This window comes from Acanthochromis polyacanthus, chromosome 4 (assembly GCF_021347895.1).
Source record: "Acanthochromis polyacanthus isolate Apoly-LR-REF ecotype Palm Island chromosome 4, KAUST_Apoly_ChrSc, whole genome shotgun sequence".
Taxonomy (NCBI): domain Eukaryota; kingdom Metazoa; phylum Chordata; class Actinopteri; family Pomacentridae; genus Acanthochromis; species Acanthochromis polyacanthus.
This window is the reverse complement of record NC_067116.1, coordinates 39,195,253-39,222,921: the sequence shown is the minus strand read 5'-3', so window position 1 is coordinate 39,222,921 and position 27,669 is coordinate 39,195,253. Positions and strand designations below refer to the sequence as shown.

Here is a 27,669-nt window from a genome sequence, read left to right as displayed (position 1 = left end):
TGTAATCGCAGGTAACTTTCTTACGATAGCCTTCCGCCGGACGACCTAGTGCTCGTAGCGCTTATGCATTTTTTGAGGATTGCGGCTACGTTAGTGGAAACCGAGCGCCGAGCTTAAAGATTCCCGTCGTCCGGGCCACCAGGAGACGTTAAGGTCTCGTTTTTTCCTTTAGAAAAACAGCCCAGCTCTCAAAGGCGTTTGAAATCGGACACCGCTGGCGTTGAGGCCCTCACTTTTTTGTGCGGAGGGATACGTTGTTGCGTCTGACAATGTGGACGGAGGTGGTGAAGATGTCTACGAGAAGAATGAAATCATCTCAGTTGTAACAACAAAAAAGGAAGACGTGAGATTAGTTACTATAATAGATTTGTTTGCACACAGACTTGTTACAGTGAAGCAAACACGTGGGCCGCGGTGTGAAAAAGCAGGCTTTTCCCGGGACAAAAGGAAGATATCTACTGTGCTCCAATGCGTTTCATGCACTGAGGTCGAAATTCTCTTGAAGTTTTATGTTTTTCCCCTTGCGAGTCTCCGCTTTTCTTTTTACTGTTGGATATCAGACACTTGGAGAGGAGAGGTAAAAAAAAACCACATTCTTTACACTTCACGTTTTCGGGGGAAGTTGCATGTTTTCGACGTTGTTTCATTGACACCTATTTTGACGCCTTGCATTTGTCGAAAAGTTTTCGGGAATGTGTGGTTAAAGCGGGGGATGTTAAGTTTTTGTCTGGGTTTGAGGTGGCGAGCCAAGTGTGTGATGGTCTCCGCATCGACCACGGAGAGGAGGAAATTACTCCTTTGTTCTGCAAAAAAGACTCCATTAAATGTTAGTGCTGCCTAACAAGCCTCATTTTGTTTTCCACCGTGTGTCTCCCCCGCTAGCTAGCGTAGCACATAAGTGGGAAATATGAACGGCAACAACAAACAAAAAAATATCTTTTAGCTAGCATTTTAGCTAAACTTTGTGTCGCGGGGCTGCATTTTCCACACACGAGAAGAGGAGAGAAACTTTCCATAAAATCCCCCTTTTAAAACATTCCTTTATGGAAGTGTCTGGCCACCAGCTAGACTTATTTTATTGCACATTTGGCAGGAAATTCCTCATGCTCCCACCCCCACCGCCTCTTCCACTGAACTCCCTCATAATGCACGACTTGAACCCTAATAATATGGGAAAGAAAAAGAGATCAGTTTGTGTGTTGTTGCATGAAGTTTGGAGCCTTTTTTGCTCTCTTATTCTTTCAAGGGCTTCGGGGCCGTTGTTTTGCAACGGAGAGGACACAACTGGATGTTTTTGTTAGTATTCAGGAGGATGTCAACATAGTTCAAAATAAATGGTGAATGGGGTAGTTGTCAGCAATAAGCTTGTGGCCCTGGATGTGGCCTAGCGGGGCTGATCATATAATATACAGCCTGTGGCGCCCTATGTGTTTACTATTATTGTTCTAAACAGTTTTTAAAATATTTACGTTTCTTTCACCGTCGGTTTCTTTTGGGCAGCATTTGAATCAACAGTTGAAAATGTCTTTTTCTGCTCAGCACGGCGGCCCTTGTTCTCGTAGTAATAGCATTGAGATAAACACGTTATAGTTTTTGACTTAATTTAGCACACAATCGGACTGTGCAGAGATCTGTGCATTTTAAATTGCATTATTACAACAGCCGTTGTAAGAACCCCTCTAATTCACTCGTTGTTTTTAAACGATTTGAATAATTTGGTCCATTTATTGTGTTTAAAAGCTAAAAACGGACGCAGGCGTTTTACAAACTTGTTCAATTAGATTTATCCTAAATATGGAGTTTTTGGTGTGCGTGTATGTGTGTAGCTTTGTAGTGCTTTGTTTTTTGCTGGAAATCATTTTGTGGGGAATGACCTGCCTTCTCTGCCTTGTGTGGGGTGACAAAGACCCCTAATCTGCTGGCTTCAAATATTGATCCAGCAGTAGCCGAAGATGCCATTTTGTTACATTAAGCCCATGTGCTCCTGCTCCATTTAACTTGGTGATTAAACAGTATACGGGAAGTTTTATTATGTGCCCTGCGTGGCCTGTGTTGTCCTTCATGGGCCATCTTGCCCAAAAGTTTTGAGGAAAGCAATGACAGCCATGTTCCTGTCTATTTACACTTGAGGCGATGTTTTGTGTATGCTCATTTCCTTCCCTTGTCCCAAGGTTAAATTAGTTCCACTTGCCCGAGTTCGCTAGACTAGGACTGCAATGTTTGTCTCCCATACAGCCATTTGTGTTATTTTCATATATGTACGGAGAGATTTCTAACTTACTTGTTCTGCTTTTAAGTTATTAGCATTTTTATTCCTTGATAGAAATTCGAATTCTCTTTGTTTATGACATAGACTCTGCATGTTCTATGAGACGTACATCTTTTTGTATTTTCTTGTTGTCTTTTGGTCAGTTTATGCTAGTACCGAATTACAAAAGAGGCTGTAAAAGCACACCACCTGTTGGTGTCCAAGTGCCTCTATTCTTCCACTTGCTCCCATTACCACTGGTTTCCTGTGAGGCTTGCAGAACCACCGCTCAGCATCAGAGAGCGGCCTCGGGCTTGCGATGGAATGCAAAACACAGGGTAAATCCAGTATTCATGCTCACTGTGTCATTTGACAAGGTTCTTTCTGAGTTGACATATGGTAATTTGGTAATGACGTGTTTGCATACAGTCATTAGCTCTGCCTTTCACCCCTATTTCCTTGGGCTAACAATAGTCCCAATTATGTCTGTAATTGTAAATGTATTACATTCTCTTTTATGTAGCAATGATCGACATATGGTTGTGTTATTTGCAAGGGTAGCGTAAAAAGAAAGAGATTTTTTTTTAAACTCATTACTTGGTAGTGATTTGACTAAAGGCAGAGTATTCATCACTTCATAGCAACGTCTCTTTCAACTGCCTGGATGGGAAGGCAGCGTCTGAGGGAAAACAGCATAAGTAGACCTGCCTATACAGTATGTAATGTTTCCGAGCCTCGTGTTGTCCTTTTTTCCTCCTCGTCGGTCCATATTTCAACGTGGTAGTAATTTGAGTGGTGTATTTTGGCCAGCTGAGGTTCAAGCGTTTAAATTCTGAAATATAGAATATTTTTTCTGACCTACGTGTTTTTATATTCAGTACTATTTGGGATTTAAAAAATCAGACATGTTCGCAAAATGCTGACATACTGCACCCCTGCTTTGGTATCTAAAAGGAAACTAATAACTTGCCAATGGGTTCATCTCATGGGTCAAGATAAGGGTTTTGATATAGCAAAGGTAGAGTAGTTTGAATCATTCATTACCATCATCATCCCTGTTTTTTTATTATTATTAAGAGGAACATGTAACTTCTCTTTTTGCTTGCTAGTGCCATTAAAATCCTCTATCTGCAAATTTCTCTCATAGGGTTTATTAGAGACTGAAGGGTATGAACGAACAGCAGCAAAGAATGGCTGCAGTGGGAACTGACAAGGAACTCAGCGACCTCCTGGATTTCAGTGCGGTAAGAGAGTGGGAGAGCAGTCTGGGTGGTTCTGGGTGGCACTGGGAGGAAGAGAGTGAGATACAGGTCTGGGTATATGGGCAGAGGAAAGCTGGAGGTCTTAATAAAGGGAAGTGGGGTAGGGGTTGAGGCAAGAAACTTGGGTGGGAAGCTTCATTTCTCAAAATCTGCAACACAAAATTTGAAATCTCCTTTTATAAGTGTAGGTTGTATCAGCTTAAAGATGTTTTCATTTTTTGGCATGCAAAGGTAGCGCTGATAACATCAAAGTATGACCAGTAAAATACTGCTATACCTCAGGGTGATTGGTGAAAAAGAATTTAGGCTTTCAATGTAGGTTACTCAATTATGTAGATGATGCAGGCAAGTAGATCTTACTAAAATCAAATTGTATCCACTGCAAAGTGTAAATAGTGAATCAGGACCAACTGCAGGAAATAGTGGAAATAATTTCACCCCTGTATGTCTTGTTTGCAGGTTCTTTAGTGGGAATTTTTTGATCTTTGAACTGGGCTGAGCAGACAGCTTCTGCATTTCTTTTTGTCATATTTTTAGTCTTTAGGAAGACTTTTTTTCACGGAGATGCTTTCAGAGCTATCCTCTAGACATTATCTACAAAGTGGATAGAGGTATTCTTTTCAGCTTTTATTTACCTGTGTTTCATTTTGTTGTGAAACCTTTTTCGGCTTTACGCTGACATAAACATCTCATAGCCCCAGTGGAGCTGTGTTAGTTTCCACTCCTAAATAAACTGAGTAGCTGGTGAGGCTAATTTGCCGGTTCTGGGTAATTATTACATGTTGGGTAATTCCAAACTATAACTCTGAATGAATATTTGTCAGCATACTTAATGTCTCAGGAGAGTTCTTCTGACAAAGCGGAATTAATTTATACAAAACTGTTTATATCACTGATGAGTCATTGACATTTAATGATGTGTAACACTGGAGAACAACAAGAGTAGCTTCGATTTTTTTTTTTTGTGATTTTTTTTTTTTTTAAAAACCTATTGTACTTAAATGTTGTTGGTAGAGCTCTATTATTTTGACTTGCGTGATGCAGTTAGCTGCTTTAACTTAGTCATATTCCCTGTCATAACACTGGTATTTGAAGGAAACTCTACCCCATGCTAAAGAAAACCGCTCTTGTCGTGAAGGGGGTTTTGTGGGAGGTACTCATTAGACAGTTGGGTTTGTGTTTCGGAAAAGCTCAGATTGATCAGCTGCCAATTTGTATCAGCAGATGTTCCGTTTAAATATGACATTGATAATTGGGTGAGAAACTGTTGAACACTGTACAAACAAATATCCTCCTCTTTGTTTATTTGCTGGCTAGTCGTAGAAAAACCACGCGAGATTGGATTTGGTTTAAAGGAAAAGTAAACATGTTTGCGATATATATGCAGTCAAATGTAATTGAAGCAAAGATGGTGTCTTAATCGGTCGTTTAAGTGCTTTACACATTAAGAGAAAAGATCATGTGCAGTAGTGGCAAATGGTTTAATGGTGTCCTCCTTTTACAAAATGTTTGGTTTGTATAGCAGACTTTGAAGAAGCCACAGCAGACATTTAGACCGTCGTCTCACGTTAAAGCCCACAGTGGTTTGCTTACGTCAAAGTTCTGAAAGTTAAAGTGCTGCGTGCCACTGGCTTTGAGTACTTCAGATGCGTCTGAAAGATTAAATTTTTTGCATTGGGAACAGCTTCCATCTGTATTGTTTGCAATAAAGTAAGAATACATATATTTTTTTAAAACCCTAAGAATGTCTAATTTCTTTTTCTTTTTTTTTTTTTTTTTTACTGACATGCTGGAGGTTATCAGTGTTTTTTTCTTTTATATAATACTTTACCAAAACTGAAATGCCTGTAAGGGGGGAAAACACAACTGAACGCTGTGTGTGTGTGTGTGTGTGTGATGTTAGTTATTAGTGGAAATAGGATGTGTGAAGTGTGCCATCATTTCCCTTGTTACTTATGGTATCTTTCTTCTTTTGTCTTGTAGATGTTCGCGCCTCCAGTAGCCAACGGGAAAAACAGGACAATGACACTCGCCAGCAGTCAGTTTGGGGGATCAGGTAAGCTCTTAAACTTAATCTCAAAGCAGTGTTCCTGCTTTGTATGTCTTAGCTAGTGTTGGCTATCATTCATCGTTTTCCACAAGCGATTTTTAACTGACATTACTGTGGCTGCATGCAAGTTTTGGGAAAGCAAAAGCATGCAGATTTATTATTGAGAAATTTATGATCCTTAGCAGTCCTGCAAAATGGAAAAATCAACTACAAAAGAGCATGTTCTTAAAATTTACAGCTGATACAGAAGAGCAAGTACATAAAAGGTCAGCTTGCAAAAAAAAAAGGTTTCTCCCCTAACCTTTTGTGGTGTCTACCATGCAGACAGTTTTACTTTTATTTGGCCACGTTTTGCTGATCTCTTTCACCGCCTCAGTAGGTGCAACAGAGGTGAATTTTATTTGCGGTGTTTCAGGCTTTACAAAATTTAATTTGAAAAACTATGCAGCTACATAAATTTTCAGATGCAATGTCCTGGTTAATCCTTCCATCTGAGAACAGTTTTCACTAGATCAGTTTTTCTATCAACAACATAAAAATCTAGCAAATTGTTTTTGTTGGTTTATATTAGTAAGTCATGCAAGTATTTTTAAGAATGGATTTTACATTTATTGATGTGCTCCAGCTTGCTCTGTGCCTGTTTATTCTTTATTTTGTTTTTTTAGACTTCACTTCTCTTTTTTAAAGTGCAAACTAGCTGCAGTTAACTCGCTCGAGCACCTGAATGCTTTGAGGGAGCTTTTCTCTCTTCCTGAAGGTTATTAGTAAGTCGTGTTACTTTCATTCCTCTGTCACCCTGCCAACCTGGCGTGTGAAATCGAGTCACACTCCCCAGTGTTCCCCAGAGTGAGAACTTGGCCACTGAGGAACAAAGGCAAAGAAGGGGGCTTATGGACTTGAAACTACTCCCCCACCCTGAAGTGTAAAACACTCCTCCCCCAACACGGCACAGGGCTCTTACCCCCACTGATCTGCAGGAAATGGCTCGAGTCTGAGACAATGTCCCTCACCCCCAGCTCGCAGCCTCTTAAACTGGCCCAGCGTGCAGTGAGTGGCCAGAGTGGGAGAGAGAGAGCTTGTTGAATAGAGGGATCAGCCTGTGGAAGGCAGGATTCTGTTTGTTTCTATTACAGCAGGCAATTACTAAGCAGTGAGGAGTTAATTCCTCCCCCCTCCCTGTGTCCTAAAGTGTGGCCCTCGGTCATTGACACCCATTTTAATGAGATACTTAAAGCTGTCACCTTTAACTTTGGGAGATCTGCAGGTTGCCCTCGTAATAGCACGAGAAAGTCAAAATGCTAACATGTGCAAATTCCATCCCGGGAGTTTCTCGTGAATCTGCGTCATGTTGTAACACGCATAGTACATTCAATGCAGTCCAACTATATGAGGAAGGGAGGCTCTGTTTGGCAAAACCATATGTACGAGGGAGAGGACTGAGAGTTTTGACTGGGGAACATGTGTCGACAGGATGTGCAGCCCTAAAGATTGCTCGCTAACAATGCTATGCGGTTGCGAGCCAGGAAAGCTATCCATCATAGAAATGATGACCATTAAAGAACAATGTCCATCTATGACGTCACTTGGGCGGCTTGTATATTCAGGGACCCAGCAGCGCGGGAACGGCAGCGAGCAGCCTAGTGGCCCACCAGACCACCTCTATTCATCAACACAAAAGTGCTCAGAGGGGTGCTAATTGCATTAGGCGTCCTTCTCCCTTCCTCAGTGGCCAGAGTGTGTGTGTTAGTGTGTGTTGTAAATGTGTGTGTGCCTGGGGAAGGGTGTGTCGGGTAGAGAGGAGGGGAGAAGAAAGAGGAAAAGAGGATAGGATTGGCAAGAAGTGTGGGATGTTTGAGAAGTAGGGGAGGCTGAGTGTGACGGTGTATGGTGGGAGCTGGCCAAGCCCACAACCCTTCAGGCAGGCGTCCCCTCTGTCACCTCTGCAGCTGCTGGCAACGTCTCCAACCCCCGTCACACAAACACACGGGACGCGACATCCCTGCTTCCTTTAGATCACCACAAATAACAACATTGTGAATTTGCACATGTGGCCACTCTGCGGCGGCTAACTCGCTAGCTGTGTGTTTAACTTTTGCCCCTCTCGGTTGTCTACCTGCGCAGGGTCTGCAAGTATCGCCGTGCATTTTCTCTGTGCATTGGTGAGTCGTAGTTGGAATAACTAAGCCCTCAGAAAAGAGGAAATCTCAAAGACGAGTGGCTTCCTTCTTCAACTAAATTAGATGTTTTCAGAGCCTGCAGCCGTGAGAAGGCTTTGTGGCTCAGAAAATAAATATTTTTCTGGGCTCTGGTTGTGAGTCAGTATTTGTCTTGCCGTGTGAGTACATTCACACTAGCCATGCCAAAATCTAGATGGATGCAGTATAAGTCCGGAGAACCCGTTGTTTTCACGTCAACCGAATGATGTTTGTGTTTCTGGAGTTTGTGTCCAATTAGCCAATAATCCCGAATATTTATAGCATTTATAGTGTTAAAATTATTTGCCTACTCGAAGCATTTCATGTAATACAATAAATAGTAGTACTGCTATTACTTACATTGTCTACATAGTCTGTTGTCTATTGACTTGTATGTTCTGTTAGTGTAAACTGCCCACTGAGAGGACATATTGACATTCTATATTTAGTAGTAACTGTGATCTAAATTGTGTGCAGTGTTGTTTTGTCCTAAATAACACATACATTTGTGGATATTAATAGTGTGATACCATTTTGGAATCCTTGAAAAATGATGTAATCACAACAAAAAATTGCAAATTGTTGCCATACTACTGCCACATAGGTGTCATGTTGCCTACCGTGTGTCATATAAATCAACTACAGCTACAGTTTATAACAACTATCAACTGCAGTATGAGAGTGCTGATATTTGTCTTTTAAGTATGCGTGGAGAGGAAAAAAAATGGTTAAAATGAAATAAAATTTAGCTAATGTATTTGTTCTTTTATTTCAGTTCAAATTGCAGAGTCTTTAGGTGTTCAGTGCAGATTTTTTTTTAACTTGTAAAAGGCTGGTTTAAAACAAAGTGCTAAAAGTATTTGTGCTGGCCATAACAAATGGTGTAGGAGTACATTACTGACCTACTTTACGAGGTACACGTCTTGTTCTTACAGATCGACTTAAAAATGTTCTTATTTTGTTATTACAAGAGCAAAATAACAACATAACCAGCATCTAAATAATAAAATCGACCATGTAGTAGCGAGTGTAGAATATGACTGTAAATATTTTTTTCTGCACACAAAGGTTTGTGGGGCATTTTAATTAATGTTTTAAGTTATTTTATTACTTTGCACGCCTTTTGATGATAGTAGATTTAGGTTTAATATTGCATGTGACGAGAGATTACAACAATAGAAAGATCTCTCTTCTAGCATAGAGGGCTCTCCTAGGCGTCAGTGTCACCTCAGCAGCTCTCCACCTTGTTTTAATTGCCTTCGAGTTAATTACTCCAGTAAGTGTGAAACAATGTTGTCAGACTTCTCCTGCACAGCCGTGCTTTCGCTCTTTCCTCTGCACCCCCGTTGGCCAAATGGAGGCTCCATAGGCGGATGAGTGGTGTATTGAAAATAGCTGTGAAGATGAAGTTACTCTCTTAACTCTGCTTGTTGGCCTCACAGGCCTACTCAGTGCGGGTTATTGTTGACAGTGATAAGATGCAATTTTTGTGGGTTACTTACTACATTTTTGTGTGTTTAGTACATGTGAAAATAGTTGTGTTCTGCCAGCAATTTTGGATGAAGCTAGAGTGTCTTGAAGTGGAAAAGAGAAGGTGTTTGAATTGAAGTACGCCAGGCTAGAAGCAGGCAGGCTCATTGTTGATGTCTCTCCTCTAAAGTGGATTTTTATCTCTCTAATTTGGTATTACTTCTCTTGGCACCAAGCTTTGGCTGAAGTGTCTCCATAGAAAGTCTGTCATCTTTATTTAGCAGTGAGCTCGTCACCAGTGTCCTGTGCTATTGGACATGGTTGACGGTGGTGCAGCGCTTTATTAGCGCTGTGGCCTTTCAGCAGGGCTGATCTGACAGTGAGCAAGGCTGATCTTTTGAGGTCCCCTCTCCTCCCTGCTCGCCTGATTCTCCATGCCACTGGCATCAGCTCCATAGATCACGGCTGTCGCAGCGTGTGTAGGTGCTTGCACCGCTCTGTTAGTCTCATCACTCATTCTCACTCGTCAGCCAGGCTGCTGATCTCACCCAGACCCCTCTCACTCTTGTTCCTTCCTCTCTCTCTCTCTTCCCCCTCTCTCTCTCATCCCCCTTGCTTTCTCCTTCCACCCGCTCACTCTCTCTTTTGCTTTCTCACACACATTTTTTTAATTAGGCAGAAATCAAAGACGAAATATGAATATTCATAAGGAAACCACATTAATATGCACAATTATGCAAATCAGCATGCAATTAAGCCTTGTGTCTCCAGAGAGCCTGGATAGCATTAGTGCATAAGACAGGGAGAAGGGGATGATGGGGGTATTTTGGAGTTTTCTGCTCCACCAGTCTTTTGGCTGTGTTTTCTTTGTGCCACACATCGGTTCTTTCTTTACCTAAAACATAGTGGTTCCATTTTTTGGCTTTACACATTTTGTTTTGTGTCACGTTACGTGTTTGTGGTATGTCAAATTGACTGAGTGGAATTAAAATGTGGTTTAGATGGCTTTTTAACCTCTTGGATTACATTAGGGTGTGAATGGTTAATTTTCTGCTATTCAGTGACCATAATGAACCCTAATGGGAACACTGAGCAGCGTTTCCTACATGTTTTCCCCAGAAATGGTTTCACATTGCAGTGCATCTTGAATGCAGCAGAGATGCCTTTGATCAATAGTGATGCTCTCTCCTGGCTTGTGCAAACCCATTGTGGCCAGTTAAAGACATCGAATGTTGAGAGTAGGATGCAGTGACAGATTTCTTTGATATGACTCCAACATCGGGGCATATATATCTGTAGTAGCACATAGGATAATAATTATATGTTCTCTTTCGGGGATTGCTAACACTTAGTTCGGTCTGTTTTTTGATTATTGCAGCTCTACTTCAGACTTGCACGCCTATAATCTGTATCTGTGAATCTCAACAATATGTCTTTCTTACAGCAATAGATGAGCGCAGCGGCTCTGGGTCTTGGGGCTCCACAGAACAGAGCAGTCCCTCATTCAGCCAAGGACGGGTAAGATCTAAATACACTCACACTCTTTAGTCTCACATGATTTTAAGTGTGCAGATCTAAGCGGTAGCACCAGATGCCGTGATACTGTCATACACTCGCACGTATTCAGCTAATCACTCTGCCATAGATGAAAACACACACCCTCTCCCCCAACCGCCACAACAGCTTAGTACTTTTTGCTGCTGTGTGCCATATTTGATTTGAAGTCGTAGTTTTACTTTCTACCTAATAACCTTGGCCCAGGATCCTGCATTGGCAAGCTCTCTGGTAGCCCAGAATCTCTGTTGAAGCCCACCGGTAATTGCAGCTTCACATCCACCATAACTGTCTTGGCACAACTCTGTGTAAATACAAGAAACAGGGGGTGAAACGGATGCGGCAAGCTTTGATTACCACAAGTTGATAATTAAGAAAGTCGGTTTGAATCCCTCGAGCTGATGCAGATTTGTTTGGCATGGATCCTGTTAGACAGAAAAGCAGAGGGAGGGTAACCGCTAAGCCATATAGCAGTGCAAACAAAATAGGGGTGGCCTTGAATAGTGGTTATCGTTTAGGTATGTGGGCGTGTTGGAGTGTATTTGCTTAAAGTAACTGTCCACATGTTTTTTTTTATTTACATTTTTCATGCCTTTTTGAGTTTGACCGTGGTGTTTTGTGTGTACTATTGTTCCCGTAGGGCTATGGGGAAGGATCCCACTACAATGAACATGAAGGCTTGTCTTCTCCTTTCATCAGTTCAGGGATTGCCGGTAAGTTTGTTTTTTTTCTACTGGCTTTCTTTGAATTACCTTTAACATGTGACTTTTATCTGGTTTTTGGCATTTTAGCTGCGAGAGTGTTTAAAATTAGTGAATTTACATTTTGGTGACAGAAGAATGTTGCCTTGTCACACTTCAGTTTTAGAACTGTTTTGTTGCTAATAGTCTGTTGTGCATACTTTATGACCACAGAATTGTTTTCTGGATTGCAAAATGTGTGTGTGTGTGGCTACATGCATGTATGCGTGTGTGTGTGTGCGCGCGCCTGTGTTCATTCGTTGAGTGTTGGGGATGTTAAGGCACTGAAGCAGAAACCTTCCCTAGGGTTTTGTCTGGCGGGCGGCTTTATGCAGCTGAGCGTACTGAAAAAGGGGAGGGCATCTCTGGACTTTTTGTACTTTTGAAAACCTACTTTTCGCTTGTATTTGCACACACCATTGCGTGTGTGTGTGTGTGTGTGTGTGTGTGTGTGTGTGTGTGTGTGTGTGTGTGTGTGTGTGTGTGTGTGTGTGTGTGTGTGTGTGTGTGTGTGTGTGTGTGTGTGTGTGTGTGTGTGGCTCAGGGTTTCACTGTATGCACTAACATTCAAACAACCCATTACTGTCACCTTACAGGTAAAAATGAGAGGCCACCGTACCCCCCGTTTGGAAGCCAGGTATGTTGACGCCAAGCTGGTGAGATGTAAATTCAAGTAATGCGCTAGTGTAAAGGAAACCCTGTTTTTTTTTTTTTTTTCACTTCCCTTTTCATGTTAAACACTTTGAATGAACAACAGTCTTGGTTTCTTACAAGAGAAACAGTTTCTTTCTGCTATTCTTTCCCACGCCCCTTGTATGTATTATTAGTAAAACCTTGTCTCTCTCTGTTCTTCTAGCCTGGTTTTCTTCCGAGCGACATAGCAATGCCCAGTCCAGATGCCATGTCCCCTTCTGGTATCAAGCCTGGTTCCCAGTTTTATCCATCATACCCCAACAACCCCAGGAGAAGGCCGCCTGATGGAGGCATAGGTAGAGGCTGGGGCATGTTGTGGGGACAGTTTTTTTTTTTTTGGTCTTTCTTTGTGTTTTCCACTATTCCACTTCGTGTTGTTTCATTTCAGTCCTCTTAACTAAGGCTGCAACTGAGTTATTTTCATTTTAATTAGTCTGTTAATCATTTTCCTAATTAACTGATCAGTTGCTAGGTCCATAGTATGTCAGAAAATACAGAAGCGCCCAAAGTGATATCCCTTTGCTCATGTAGACTGACCAATGAGCCAAAATCCAAAGATACTAAGTATAGCTAACAAAACCAGCAAGTGTATGCTTTCTCTGACAAATCTTTTTAATATAGACCTGCATACAGATGAACACATAGCAGCAAATCTTTCACACTGACATGCACATACACAGTAGCTCACACTTGCTGCAGCATGTTTTGCGTTCTCTGTTCTGCAGGTGAAATTAGAGCAAGCACACAATGAAAGTGCACCTGAACTGACATAACATTTACAACTGTGTCTTTACTGTAGTCCTTATTTGTGTTTTTGTCTCTTTGCTCCTTTTTTTTGTAGATACCCAGCCAAAGAAGATTCGGAAACCCCCTGGCCTGCCATCTTCGGTGAGAGCGTATTTCTGCTCGTCTTCACAGCTCACAGCCAGTCCTCTCTTTTCTCTCTCTCTCTGTTTCTGTGTCTCCCTTTTTCCTCTCCACACATACACAATACTTTTCCTACTCTGCTTGAGCAGTTCTGTGACAGACAGGGTAAAGACCCTCTGCTCAGTCAGACTCTCAGCAAGCTGACAGTTAGGTAACTCAGGCCCCAATAAACATCATTACTGCGGTTGTCTCTACAGACAAGTGGTTTCAAGTGGTGTTGAAGGTTGATTGTCATGTAGACGAGCGTTTTTGTAAGATTTTGAGGCACTTTGTCAAGGCCGTCCAATTTGTATTATAGTTTTTGGGAGCAGAGGTGGATTTCACACATTAACTGGAGAGGTTCAAAGCTGGTTCCATTATTTTTCCATTTAGTGTAAAGTTTGTCTTGTGAAAGATGTTGCATGTAAGCACTTTATTTTAAAATTTCAGCCGCTGCTAACCAGCTAGGTACGACCTTTCATGCGTTTCCCTACCTGTAAGCTGGCCAGGCAGTCCTCCACATCATCTGTTGCCTCTCCAGTGAGTTGCTCGTCCTGCGGATGGACTCCAACTCCACCGTCTTGGACTGCAGCTGGCGACTGTAGTCCTTGTTCTGCTCTCCAGGAGATTTGCTGCGAGGTGGAGGGCCACTCCAGCTAAAACTTGCAGTAGGCGGAGAACTGGTGTATGTGCCTCTATGCCAGGCTGTAGAGCAGAACAAGGATTCTATAAAGTCCACCCATGATGAGCTATTCAACTATTGTCGGCAGCTGCAGTGCAGTATGGTGGAGTTGGAGTCTGTCTGTGGGACGAGAGATTCAGTGAATGATGGCATGGACCAGCACAGCATCAACGTGGTCAGCTTTCACGTAGAAAATGGAGTAGGTTTTTTTTTTTTGTGATCGGCCTGGCAAACTACAAGTGATGTTCAATGCTGATTGGTTAAACTTTTTTTTTCTGCTCTCCTTATGCTTTCTTTCCTCTGTTGTTGTTGTTTTCATGTGCTCAAATTCTGCAGAATTGATGTTGTAATCAACGTCAATCAGCTGTTGCTGCAAAGGAATGTTTCCAGCCGTGGAAAGACCCATATTCTTGAATTTTTATTGAAAATAATAGGTTATTTTGAAGTTTTTGTTAGTCAAAATGGTTTAAATTTCAGTTGGTTTTTAAGGTTTGTCAGCTGATTCAATAGCAGATTCACCAGAGTACTATCAATCCACAACCTGAGGTCCAAGCAGTATGAAATATCTGAGTGCTTTGATTTACTGTACCAAGTGTCACATTTTGTCAGTGGGCCCAGAGTTCCCAGCAGCTGATGTGTGAGGACGATGACATGTACACATAACTGGCAATGCTAGTCACTGTTGGGTGTTGGAGTATAAACGAAATGATTACTGCTGTTAGTTTAAAGTGACTTGACAAATAATTGAATCAGGCTGCTGTTGTCCACATCATGCCAATTTCTAAATTGAAGTCTGACTCTTGTTTACTGACAATGAACTACTCCGTTCAAGCTACTGCAGATTTTAGAGTACTTACAATTTTGTTAATTTAAATACCACATGATATTTTCATCCCAGTACAAAATGCTATTAATATTTTCTACTTCAGGCTGCTGATGCATTGCATTGTAAGATGGGAAACATGATGCTCAAGTCAGAAGAACTTGAAATTGCCTGTGTTAGTTGCCATTACAACCTAGAACTTAATGCTTTAGCTGCCACTGGATAAGCAATATGACATATTGCCGTTGCACCAACATTTTCCGTAACCCTGTCCTCACGCTAATGTAGTTCTCAGATGACAAGGGTGACCTAAAAGATAAACTGATATGGAACCTTTGCATCTTCACACTTGTGGCATTGGTGTTTCAGCTGAGTGCCTTGAAGCAACAAAGCAAGAAGTCATTTAGGATTTTCCGCCCTGTCTTTGACCCGTGATTTCATCATCTTGGTGTATGTTTCACAAATCTTGATAACAAAAGTTGGACATATTTTTGCAACAGAATTGACTCATGCCTATGCTGATGTTTTTACTTTTGCATGGATGAAGTAAATTCAAAGGATTTGTATGGCTGACTAGGTCCAAGTCAGAGCCATGGAAGCGTAATCTGGCTGGAAATTAAGTCGAGCGTTAATAGTGTTGCTTTCTTGCTCTTAGTTTGGGATCCAGTTGCAAATGATGCAACGACTCTAGCATGCTCTATTGATTAGATGGGTGTTTATCAGATTGACAGATCAGAGTTGGACCTCATCAATTCTCTGCTTACCCAGTGTAGGTTTCTTGTTTGTTACATGAAATGAAGTCGTTTAATGACACTGCTGTCATCCTCCACCTGTGGGTGTTGTCGTGTTGAAGTGGCTGCTGAAACTTCGGCTTGCAGACACACTTCACCGTAGTGGCTGCATCACGGAGACCGAGTGTAGGTGCTCTGTCTCGTCGAGGCCCCCTCTTTTTCGCTGTCTGAACCTCAGTCATTCCTCGCAGTGTGAACGATGGCTGCGTGGTTTTAGTGCGAATGATGAGATGTCTGTATGTGTGTGAACCCCCCTCCCCCACCTCACCCGGCCCTCCGCCTACGCTTCACCACATGATGGCCTGGGTGGGCCTCCCCCTGTGAGTGACCCAGTTGTGAGGCGCAGTGCTTGCGAGGCCTCTTAGCCCCGTGTCTGAGCCCAGATTAATGACTGCCGATGATGATCCTGTGGTCTTTCCTCCCTCCCCGCACTCCTCCCTTCCCGCTTCTCTTCACCACGCTGTCAACATACTCTTCTTTTTTTTCTTTTTGTACTTTTGTTGCAGTCTAAAAGAGTAAATGGATAAATAGTAGATGCACTGCGAATGCCGTTTCCCTCGAAGTTACCTGACTTCTGTTTCCCGCTGATACCTGTATACAAGCTCCCCTGCCCTCACCTTGTGAAACTTCACCCCCTCTCATCCGCAACAGACAAAAAAAAACATGGTGGAGCTTCTCTTCTGCCCCCTAGTTGTCCAGCAGACTAACCACAAACCCTTGTGGTTGAATAAAGCGCTTTGAGGTTAGTTTGATGTTAATCTTCATCTACTCCCCACCCACTTGCCACAGCCCGTGTTTTTCTAATGTAGAGACCTTTACACGGTCATAACCTGAATTACATTAAACCCCTATTAGTTGAGGATTTTACCCTAGAAATCCTTTTCTTCCTGAGAATACAATTATCCAGCAGCACTAGTCATTGTGTAGTTCTGTGTTCCCATCTAGAGCAGCAGGATTCACTCGACATTGTTCCCCGTGAAAGAACAACTCAAAGCCTATTGTTAAATGAAGCCATCTCCATCATGTTTTCCCCTGAATTAACCGTGATCATTTTAAATCCCCTGTTTCCTTCACACTCCCCTGGCCATATCAAGCTTTGTTTAAGTCATTTAGATTACCTTCTCCTGTCCCCCTCAACACCCCTTATCTCTCTACCCATTTCATAAATCATCAGGGCCTTCATTTTTTTCCCCTCAATCCTCCCCCTTGCCCCTTTACCACCCCCTACCCACTGCAATCTCTCTCTCTCTCTCTCTCGCTCTCTCTCTCTCGCTCGCTGACTGGATCCCAGCCCCCATCTCTCTCCCTCTCTTCGCTCCCTCTCCTCAGCCCAGCTGCCTGTGGAGTTGGATGTGGTCCAGGAACAGGCAGATGGCTCTGTAATTAGAAGTGCATCTCTCCATTCCCTTTCCACTTCTCCCTGTTAAATCAAATTACAGAAAAAATCCCTTCTCTGGATTAGCATTCTTTGCAGCATAGCCTCCATTCTCTTTCTCTCTTCCTCTATCTGCCATGCACTACAGAGGAGGAGAGGAAAAGAAGGACTGAGTGGCGGCTGATGGTGTCTGGAAACTGAGGGCTTCTCATGTCCGCCTTCAGTCTGCGTATTTGGAGCATCCTTTTTTTTTGTTTGTTTGTTAGCAATATGTAGAAAGGATGCTCAATTGGACTCTTTAAGATGCTAAAATTAAAAGTCCAATCTCATCAGAGCTGTTCATTTTTGAATGTCTCCAATCCGCTGTTGATGCCATACAGAATGTGATGGCGCTAGTTTGAGGACATTGCTGTTGGATTGGGCATGGATGGGTGTGTTGGCTCACTGAATGCATGGTATGTGTGCGAGCTGATACTGAGTGTGTTATAGGGAGGGGCTGCAGGCCAGGCAGTGCAGTGTCACTGGGGTCCTAGGAGCTAGAGGAAGTGCTCACTGTGCACTGGGATTCAAGCCGTCGCTGTGCCCAGCATGCCATGGCCACTGTGTTCTCCTCTACAGGCGAGGAGCCGGCCTTCCTCCACCACCGGCAGACTCCCTCTTGCCATCTTGTGGCCACTTGAAGCTAGTGTAATTAAATGGTTTTGTACAGCAAGGATAAGGCAGATCAATACTGCTTCATCTCTTATAATGCATGGGGTTATTCAAGTGCCATACATTATCAGAGCTGAGTATATTGTAGAAATCGTTGTCCAACTGCTCGACGTCTGTGTGTTGGTTTAGGTGTATGCTTCCACATCTGGTGATGAGTATGCCAGAGACAATGGCGGATATCCTGGTGGTAAGCCTGGAGCCGTCTACCCAGGCTCCTTCTATATGCAAGGTAACCTTTCTACAAACATCACCTCAATAGTTTTGTGCTGTGATCATGTTTGTGAAGCTTTTTTTTTTTTTTTTTTTAATATATTTCCATATGTGCTTCCTCTTTCTTCAGAAGACCCCTGGTCGTCTTCCGGCTATTCTGCCATGCTGGGTAATTCCCCTCACATTGGACAGCCAGGATCCTTCTCTGCAATTAACCAACAGGACAGGATGGTGAGTAGAAACAGCCTCAATCTCATCTTAATTTTCTACTTCATTGTTAATTTTCAAGTGTTTTATAAGATTCAGGGCATCACAATGTGCATGTTGCATTATTTTGAAATTGCTGTTAACATTTTGGATGCAGCATGTTAAATAACTGAACCTCAAACTGTTTTTTTTTTTTGTTTTGTTTTTGTTTTGTTTTTTTTTAGCTCAGTACATGTTTTAATGTGCACTTTCTGTGAGCAGATTTTGTGCCTTATGCAGCTACTTGTATCCTTTCTCCAGAAGCGTCAACCCCTGCCTCTGTCCCCACAGAACTATCCTCTGCACGGCAGCGAAGTCAACGGCTTCCACTCAGCCCCCACCACCTACAACCACACACCTGCCATCAACGGCGAAGGCATCATGGGTAATGAACTCTTGGATATCACAAAAGTATCATGATGGCATCTTTCGCTGATTCACCTGATATGGTCATTTCACTTCTTTTTCCTCTCAAGAGCAAACGAACAGGCACTGTTTTACTTTACTTATTTTGTTTCAGCAGCAAACCGAGGCACAAACGCCGGCAGTTCAGGAGATGAAATTGGGAAAGCTCTTGCCTCAGTGAGTCATTCTCTGTTTGTTTATTTTTTTAAAAAAAATTGCTGCTTGGCAATAAAACACTCCGAATAATTTTTCCAAGAATTGCATTTCCTCTGACAAAGATTCTACAAAGAACAGATTCAACTCAGCAAATTCAACTATGGACTCGTGCGCTGATGAAAATCTTTTTAATATTATTTTGATTGTTTAATGTAAAAGGGAAGTCAGTGTTCTAAATTTATAAATTAAGCTAAGAATTAACATTATACATCAGCACAAGTAATTAAATTGCACACACAATTGTTATTTCTGTGTTTTTGGCAGAACGTCTGCAAATGTTTTGCACTAGCATGAGACCTGAACAATTCAAGATAATGACAAAACCTAGATTTTTTCTAAGTATAAGTGATTAACTAATCAAGAACTATTTCATCTGGCATTATTTTTTCTTCTTTTTTATTTAATTATCTGAGCATGCACATGACTGGTTTGTGATATTGCATGACACAGAAAATGTGGGTATTTTTAACCCAATTGTATGAGATTCAATCTTGCTTTTTTTTAAAAAAAAAAATAGTACTGAAATGTTTAGTTTTGTTGTACATATTGTGAAAATGTTTTGACTAATTCTTTCAGATTTACCCATCGGACCACAACTGTAATAATTTCTCCTCAGCTCCGTCTACTCCTGGATCTCCTCAGGCTATTGCAGGTACAGCTTAATTCTCATATAGAGACAAAAAGAATGTCGCATTTCTTATTATTTGTATATGAAAAGCTACAAATTTAATGACAATATATTCTTATCCATCTGTAATGTGTCCTTCAAGATGAAGAAAATCTGTATTTTTTTTTTTTTTTAATCTTTTAGCTCAAATCGATTCTGTTCCTCTTTGGTTGGATGTAAGATTCTTGTTAACCTGAGAGCTTATTACATTTGCCAGTCAAATGGATGGTAAACTTAGCTTAGGTTGTCTTCTATTGCATGTTTTAACTCTGCTTTACAGCCATGAATTTGGATAAAACACCCTTTCCAGTAACAGTGACCTTATTTAGTTCAACTCATTTAGCTGTTTAAGTGATGTTAGTGATGGGAAACTTGTTTTTGGCACAAAAAATGTAATCAGTTGAACTTGATAAGTGAAAATGATGCTCTACATTTTTAAAATGTTCATTATAAAAATGTGCGTTGCAGCTCCATCTGGTGTAAGACCAAGAATTACCACTGAACATTGTCCCAATATTTCTCTCAGCAGGAGCTCAGTCTCAGTGGCAAAGACCAACCACACCCAACTATGAAGGGCCACCGCACCCACTGGTATGTTCAGATATTTGTCTGCCACATAAAAGATTATTTTAACCCTGAATTCGTCCATATGAACATATTCTTCCAGATTTTGTATGGTGTCTTTTAGTAGGTTAGTGCACAATATAGTACAAAGATACTGTTTCAGTCTTTAAATCACATTTCTTTTGCTTTGACTTGTGTCATGTCGATATTTTAGCTCACTCTACGTGTATTTATATAGCAGAGTAAAATGGAGGACCGTTTGGAAGAGGCTATCCATGTGCTGCGTAGCCATGCTGTGGGCCAGGGCCCTGGCTTAGAGGGCGCCCACTCCGACATGCACAGCCTGCTGTCCTCAGTACACAACGGGGGCCTTGGAGGCCTCTCTCCAGCTTTCCCCAATGCTAGCCTCGCACTCAGCAACAGACATCCTGCTATGGTGAGTTAAATACTCTCCTCAACTTGCATTTTCTTTTATCTGTGTTTAAAACACACTTTCTAATGGCACGTTGCAACAACACAAAGCAAACAGAAGTGTCCATTTGTACTAAGACTTCTCTCAGCCATTTCTGAGGAAGCTTCAATAATAAATGGAGTTTTGTGGAAGGGCTCAAAAGAACTATCACATGCAACAATCCGAAATAGGATGATAGGAAAAACTTGTGATGTAATTTTAGACTGCACAACAAATTGCTCTTTAGAATAGATTAGTTTTGGTTTATTCGGCAAGAAAAGTAGAAATAAAAGGAAAAAAATTGCATTTGTAGGAACTTTATTACTTTATTTCCATGCACGCCACTGGATCATTTATGCCATCTGCTGGCCAAGAAGTATATTGCATGAAATTAGGGGTAGATTTATTTTCAAGTCCAGCATTTTCTGTAAAATACTTTTACGAATCTGTAAAAATATTATCAAACAACATGTTTATTGATTATGTTACACAGAATATAGTTATTTTAGTTCAGTGGTGAAGATATTTTTTCCTTTGCAGCCTCACTGACATCTTTATCTGCAAATTGGATCGACACATTTTGTTTGGCAAGCCTTTTGCAGTCTGGTTTGTAGTTAAATAGTCGTGCATGTCTTTACTTTTTGGGATTAACATTATTGTTCTACACCTTCATCAGCAGGGAGGCAAACACGAGGAGCCCACAGGTCTTCCTCCCAGCAGCACTCTCCTGCACGGCCATCACGCATCCGGACCCACACCATCAGCTGGCCAGCCGGAAGGCTTTACCAGTAAGTTTTGCTAATATTTTGTCTTTAATTTGTGAATCAAAGGTACTGACATGAGAAGTAGCTTGTAGCAATTCTACTTTACACTCTGCCCTCTTTTATTAGCTTTTCAGTTTATGAATCATATTGTATCCCTTCCTGAAATTGAAAGTCTCTAGTGGAATGAATGGTTTGCATTTTCACATTTGTGTGTTCATCCTTAGGTCTCCCTGGTGGCATGGCCCGCTCCACACACTCCTCCAGCAGCTCAGACATCAAAAGAGAAGACAAAGAGGATGATGAAAACTCATCCATTGCAGACAAGTCAGACGATGAAAAGAAGGACTCCAAGGCAGCACGCAGTCGAACAAGGTAAGTCCCTAATCAAGTTTTAAGTCTTTGTGAAATATCACAAAATGATTCTTCCATGCTGTAAGATTCTATGTTAACCCACAAAGTTGGAGATTTTCCTGTCACGATGAGGAACTGAAAGGAAACTGTTTGATTTTTCCACTACAAGGCTCAGCTGTTAGTCACCTTTAAAAGACAGTGTAATTCATCTTAGTCGTTTCTTCTTTCCTGTGTTTCCCACTGATTGCCCAGGCTATGTTAGGTTTTTAACAATGTCAAAATCCCCCTCCCTTAATGTCACGTTTTCAGAAAGGAGGCGTTGACCCTCCAGATGCTCTCTGGCCTTTCAGACCAGAAAGATGAGTAAGTTTCTCCAATAGAGAATCAGTTTCTCGTGCTTTGTTGACTCTTGCCGGACATCACTCAAAGCACATGTTCATGGAGTTGGTGTCTAAAATCTGACCGTTGATTGGCAGAGTCATTGTATAATTATGACACTCTGAATTTTATGACCCATCACTCACTTTCACCATTTCTGTACATTTGCTACCTGTGAATGTTGAAATTTGAACTTAAAATGCATTTCGGTCTATTAAGAATTACATCCACAAAACAAAATTATTCCAAACCACAAAAACACTAAGCAAGAACTTTAAGAGACAAAAAGGTGAAGGTCTAAGCCACAGCTTATCCTGCTTTCCTTCTTACAAGACATAATTTAAAATCAAACTTTAAGATAAAACCAGAAACATTGCACTCACGGGGTAGAATACCAGTAAACATCAACCTATCCAACTGATGTGAGGGAAATGTTTTCATCAAATGATCATTTGATGTTTGAGTTGCTGCTTCTTGAATTTTGTTTTTTCCAGACTTACTTTAACATAGTATTTAGAGATAAGATAAGCCTTTATTAGTCCCACAGTGTGGAAATTTGCAGTGCTATAGAAGCAAGAGAGATGGTGCAAACATGTAGAGACCATCAGTAGAAAAATTAACAAAAATTATACATCAGTACTGATTCTTACATATGTGGTTATTCAGATATTGCACAGATTCCTCATTATGTGAAAAAGACCAACATTGCACAGATTCTTCCATGAGTAGAAATGCTGATACAAAAAATATTGATATTGCCTAGATTTGATCTATATTGCACATATTCTTCAGTAATTGAAAAATGAAGATGATGCACAGATTCTTGTCGAACGTAAAAAAATTGATGTTGCACTGAGTTTGCCAAAAAATTTGTTTTTAACTTCTCTCATATCATTTTTAATGCATTCATTTATTTAATACAGAGGTGTGGGTTTGCAGTCTCTGCTATTCAAATTAATGCTGCTAATTGGTAGTCACACGGTAGCGTGAACACTGTGTTTGGGGGTTTGTCTTCATCTCTTCATCTCTGTTTCTAAGTAGTCAGGACAATGAGGATGACGAGGACCTTCCCCCCGAGGTGAAGATGGAGCGCGAGAGGGAACGGCGAGTGGCTAACAACGCTCGCGAGCGTCTCAGAGTACGGGACATCAACGAGGCTTTTAAGGAGCTTGGGAGGATGTGCCAGCTGCACCTCAGCCACGACAAACCTCAGACCAAACTTCTCATTCTTCACCAAGCTGTCAATGTCATCCTCAATTTAGAACAACAAGTCAGAGGTCAGTGTGCAGGCAGAACTTTGGAGATCAGACGTTCAGTGTTCAAAATCTTAACCCTTTAAACCCTAAGTAGTTCTTTACTGTTGTCACATTTTTACTCGCAGTGGGCTAATTTTTAATTTAAAGTCCTGCCCCTGTATAGAAACAGCACAACCATGGCTAGAGGTAGTCAGAACTCAAAAATGTGTTTTGTACAGAATGACACAATTATAATGCCATTATTCATAAAACAAACAAAAAACTCCTTTGATTATTTATTTTTACAAACTGAAAAATGTTGACTCCAGGTCTTACTAAAGTCTGCTGATGAGTGCAGAATGTTTTAAAAATTTTTGCCAAATCTAGTTAGTACTAACAGCTTGTTTTTGGCATTATTTTAAATGAGACATGTAGAATACAATGATTTTAATGAGCTATAATGATTTCAAGCTCGGATTTGGTTAATTTTCCAGAGTCGATCATTTCAAGGACTGTTTCTACAGTTTCTGGCTCTGATGAAGACTAAATTTTTAAAAATGTATTTATTTAAGGATAACATGCCTCTGGTGGGATTTTGGATGGTTGAACACAGTTTTATTGTTTTTCCTGACGAGGAACGTTTCTGCTTTTCCTTTCTCTGTCAGAGCGCAACCTTAACCCCAAGGCAGCATGTTTAAAACGCCGTGAGGAGGAGAAGGTGTCTGGGGTGGTGGGTGAAGCACCCATGCAGCTCTCAGGAGGCCATCCTAGCATGGGAGGAGATGGCCACAATCCAGTTGGCCACATGTAACACCAGGTAGGCCTTAAACACTGTTACTGGTATTTGTTTCCCACAGTTTAGCAGCATTGTTAAACTTTTGCATTTTGTAGAAATGCCCCTGCATAACGTCTGTGGTGCTTCCTTTTTTACAGATCTGGTGGTGTTTCCCTGGCTGTCAGAGGATGTGGCCTTAACAGATTTCTTCCACCCATTATTCTCAGTGTGTGTGTATATGTGGACATGTCTGTGTATTGTCCGTTCAAGTTTCAAGATGCACATTCACACACTCGTACACACACGCATACTGCCAAAACTGACACAGCCTGTTTGTCGCACTCCCAACCATGACTACAAGCTCAAATGTGAAGAACTTTTTTTTTTTTTTTTGCTTTGTTTTATACATGTAAGATTTTTATTTTCTTTTTGGTTTCCACACGATGATGGAACGCCGGAGTACTTTTTTGTCCTGCCACACATTGGGACTTCACACACTGCCGAGAGGTGCTCTGGTGGGGAAAAAAAAAAACAAAAAAAGGAGACCTAACACAAATTGAATCAAGGATTTGTGCCTAATTGTTACATGTTTTCTATTTGACATTTAAGCAAATTGCTTTACATGTGAGGAACGTTTATTGTGAGGGATTGCTTATGTGTATGAGCAATTATTTTTAATGTATGTCATTCCCAGCGTGATGGTACAGTCTTACATATGTTATGTAACCAAGCCCATAGTTGAAGTTGACTTGTCAAAATTCAGTCACTTTTCCTTGTGTATGTGTGGAAGACGGCGGAAAGGTCGCAAGGCAAACGTCGTAGTTTTGACATTTCAAACGCAGCTTAACATGAAAAATGGGAACTCTGACCTCGAGGCTGTCTCTGACTGAAGCCCGGTCGCATCCCACAAGGCATCTGGAGACTTGGAATCGAAGACTTCTTCCTTGAAGGTTATAAATTATCCAAGTGGTAGAATCTGTCAACTACAAAACTGTTCTTCCTCTTTGTTGACCACGAATTCTAGTGTTACTCCAGTAGTCCCTTGTTATAGATCCAGGTTTTTGTACTGCTTTATGTACTAAAGCATACATTGACAAGACAAAGCACAGTTGTATAGTTCTAGGCTGGAAGTTAAGTGTTGACCTGTATTGCATTTCAGTCCCTGAAAGTCTTGTATAAAAGCCATTTGAATCACTCGCTAAGTGATCGGCACCATTTAGTGCTGTTGCTTTCTTGAAATGGTTTACTGACAGTGCCAGCAGACTTAACAGCTCAAGTCTATCCCCTTAATTGAATATCTGTAAAAGACCAAAAAAAAAAAAAAAACATCTGGGTTTCTTTAAAGGAGGGATCTCATCTGTCCGCAGTTGTCAAAGCAGACGAGCCTTTGTGTAACTGAGGCTTTCTTTTCCTAAATGAGCATTCCCACTGAATTACAGCCCATCACCTTCCTCCTGAGTAAGTGTGTTCTCACGTTTCTTACCTGAGAGAAGTGTGACGTGTAAATTCACTTCATACATTATTCTGTTTCATTTTTCAAAATTAAATATATATAAAAATATATATTTTTTGTTAGTCTATACATTGTAGATTTTTTACATAAATGGCAATATTAGTTTGAAGTTTAGAGTGTATTGTAGATGAGCTGTATAAGGGGATATTTGACATTTAAATGAAATTGTTAAAAAAAATGAATTCAACAATTGAACTGGGATGGCAGAGGAAAAGGGTCGACAGATGACAAATGAAAAATGTTGAAAGCGTTTGGTGTATCCTTTTAATTCCAGTTTTAGTTGCAAGGCGCATCATCAGCTACCCAGATGAATTCTTTCTTTCCATTTGGGCATATATGGACAGTTTGTGCCGCGGCCCTGTCGAGGCGTTCTTACTCGGGCGTCGAGGCACTGGTGGAAAAACGTGGGAAGGGATTTTTGTCTCGAACAGTAATTATGCAACTGGTTTTTGAATGTAGCTACCATACAAATGTGGATCGCCTTCATTTTCAAAGTTGTGTTCCTGTTTTTTTTTTTGTTTGTTTTGTCAGTACAGTATAATAGTTTTCTTTTCACCTTTTTTCTAATGTCTGCCCTAAACCAAGTGGCTCTCAAGTGTGCAGATCACTGTTAAAGTTTCCTGCACGTCGTTTTTGGAGGCAGACGTCGGTATTTGGGTGTGAGGTAATGGATAATATGGAGAACAAAACAGTGTTATTGTGATGTTATTCCCATGTCATGTCATGTTGTGAATGGTTTCTTTTTACCAACATGTAATCACAAATGGGAGGTAGAGCATTTTGTGTGTTTAATTTCTACAAAAAAGAAAAAAAGAGATGAAGAAAAAAGACCTATACAAATCAATAGTGTGGCCTTTTCATTCTCAAGACTTAAGATGTCATGATGGGAGAGTGATACCTTATCAGTGCCTGAACTTGTATTTTCATTTAAGACAGTTTTATTTTGTGAACCATATCATTTCATTTATCATGGAGATTAAAGAGGTACTTGTTCATTCCCCCACCCTCCCTTCTCCTAATGCTTTTTTCAATTTTCAGGAAGAAGTTTAAATGGTATAAAGAGATTTTCTTTCAGTGTATCTAGTTAAATAAATAAATGTTACGTAGATCTTGTTTAGTTTTTATTCCTTTTTTCTAATTATTCAACTGGATTATATTGTCCAAACTGCTGTTTTAGTTAAGGTCATGGTCACGGGTCCAGGTCATGAGTTTTTCTTTCTGTCTGCCCTATATTTGCTAAATCACTTGACATGACAGGGTTCAAGAGATGCTGCTTTTGGCTCTGACTGTCTGCCTTTGACGCACATAAACGTGTTTCAGTATGTATTTGCTTCGGTTTCAATGTAGGGAGTGAGTTTTATTTTCCATAGTAGCTGGAACCTCTACTGATTTGGAGCATTTTAAATTTCTGTATATCAGAGTGCAAGCCCTTTGCTGCAGTGACTTTAAGTATATTTAGTCATTAGTGACAATTTTCACCCCTGACCTTTACTCTTCCAGCTCTTTGGTGGCGTTGACAGTGGCTTTTTGTGAGAAGTTCTAATCGCCTCTCTCAAAAAGTTGTACATGAAGTTTTGTCTATCATTGCAAGATCAGTAAGTGTACTGACTATTGCTGATTTGTTCTAAAGGGGAAAATCTGACTAGATGTCATTGAGTATTTTGTCAACATCCTATTACAAATTCTGTGGTTGGGGGAACTTTTATTTCTCGACTCAAGTCTTGACGTAGACACACTTTGAAAACTACAGAAAAACAACCCCCTCGATCACTGCAGGAGCATGTAAAGTTTTCAGCTGATGGGCTTGGACTTTTTTTGGTAAAAGAAAGCAGTGATTCAAACTTGCTTTCGATAATTTTGTCATATCTTTGTTGAACTAAAAAAGGGGTGAGACCGTTGAGTGTTAAATACATTCGCAGGTACAGAGCTTGACATCTTGGAGTGAGGACGCTGTTGACTCCTCCAGGGTCCTCAGAGTGCCTCACTCAATCTCTCTCTCTTTTATATATATATTATATATATATACATATATAAATATATATAGTTGAGAACTGTCCTGTATATAACAGTAATGTAGCAATAAATGTGCCATTTTTAATAACAGATTATACCTTTTCCAATGTCTGGCTTTTGAATATTGTATACATAAAAAGGAAAATAAAGGAAACCATTGTAATAAAGGGTTTATTGTAGTTCGGAAAATGAATTTGTTCATATTTTCCTTTGCCAATTACCGGCTAACCGACTAATGCATTTACTACAGTTTCATGCAACAAAAGCACCACACTAAATCCAAGGCATGATACCAGCGTATGCTATTGATTCCATAAAACCAACAACAGCTGGGTGGTAGCCACTGACTGAGCACACAGTTTGTTCGAGGCGGCCGTGTGC

The 27,669-nt window shown here is 40.9% G+C and overlaps 1 protein-coding gene across 20 annotated transcripts; it reads left to right on the top strand.

Moving 5' to 3' along the window:
* tcf3b (transcription factor 3b) lies at positions 1-27,460 on the top strand. Of its 20 annotated transcripts, none has more exons than XM_051947008.1 (21): positions 1-577; positions 3,396-3,492; positions 5,494-5,566; positions 10,670-10,743; positions 11,420-11,492; positions 12,116-12,156; positions 12,376-12,508; positions 13,054-13,100; positions 17,630-17,729; positions 17,841-17,941; positions 18,248-18,341; positions 18,480-18,538; positions 19,154-19,229; positions 19,774-19,835; positions 20,047-20,244; positions 20,939-21,047; positions 21,248-21,395; positions 21,684-21,737; positions 22,791-23,029; positions 23,653-23,804; positions 23,921-27,460. In XM_051947008.1, exons 2-20 carry the CDS (start codon positions 3,418-3,420, stop codon positions 23,796-23,798), a joined length of 1,902 nt encoding a protein of 633 aa, XP_051802968.1. In that variant the 5' UTR covers positions 1-577; positions 3,396-3,417; the 3' UTR covers positions 23,799-23,804; positions 23,921-27,460. The 20 variants fall into 20 exon arrangements, with proteins under 20 accessions (XP_051802968.1, XP_051802964.1, XP_051802962.1 ...); XM_051947004.1 differs by having other exon boundaries at positions 18,218-18,341; positions 18,477-18,538; positions 20,050-20,244; positions 20,936-21,047; XM_051947002.1 differs by having other exon boundaries at positions 18,218-18,341; positions 18,477-18,538; positions 20,936-21,047.
* The last annotated feature ends 209 nt before the right edge of the window (positions 27,461-27,669 follow it).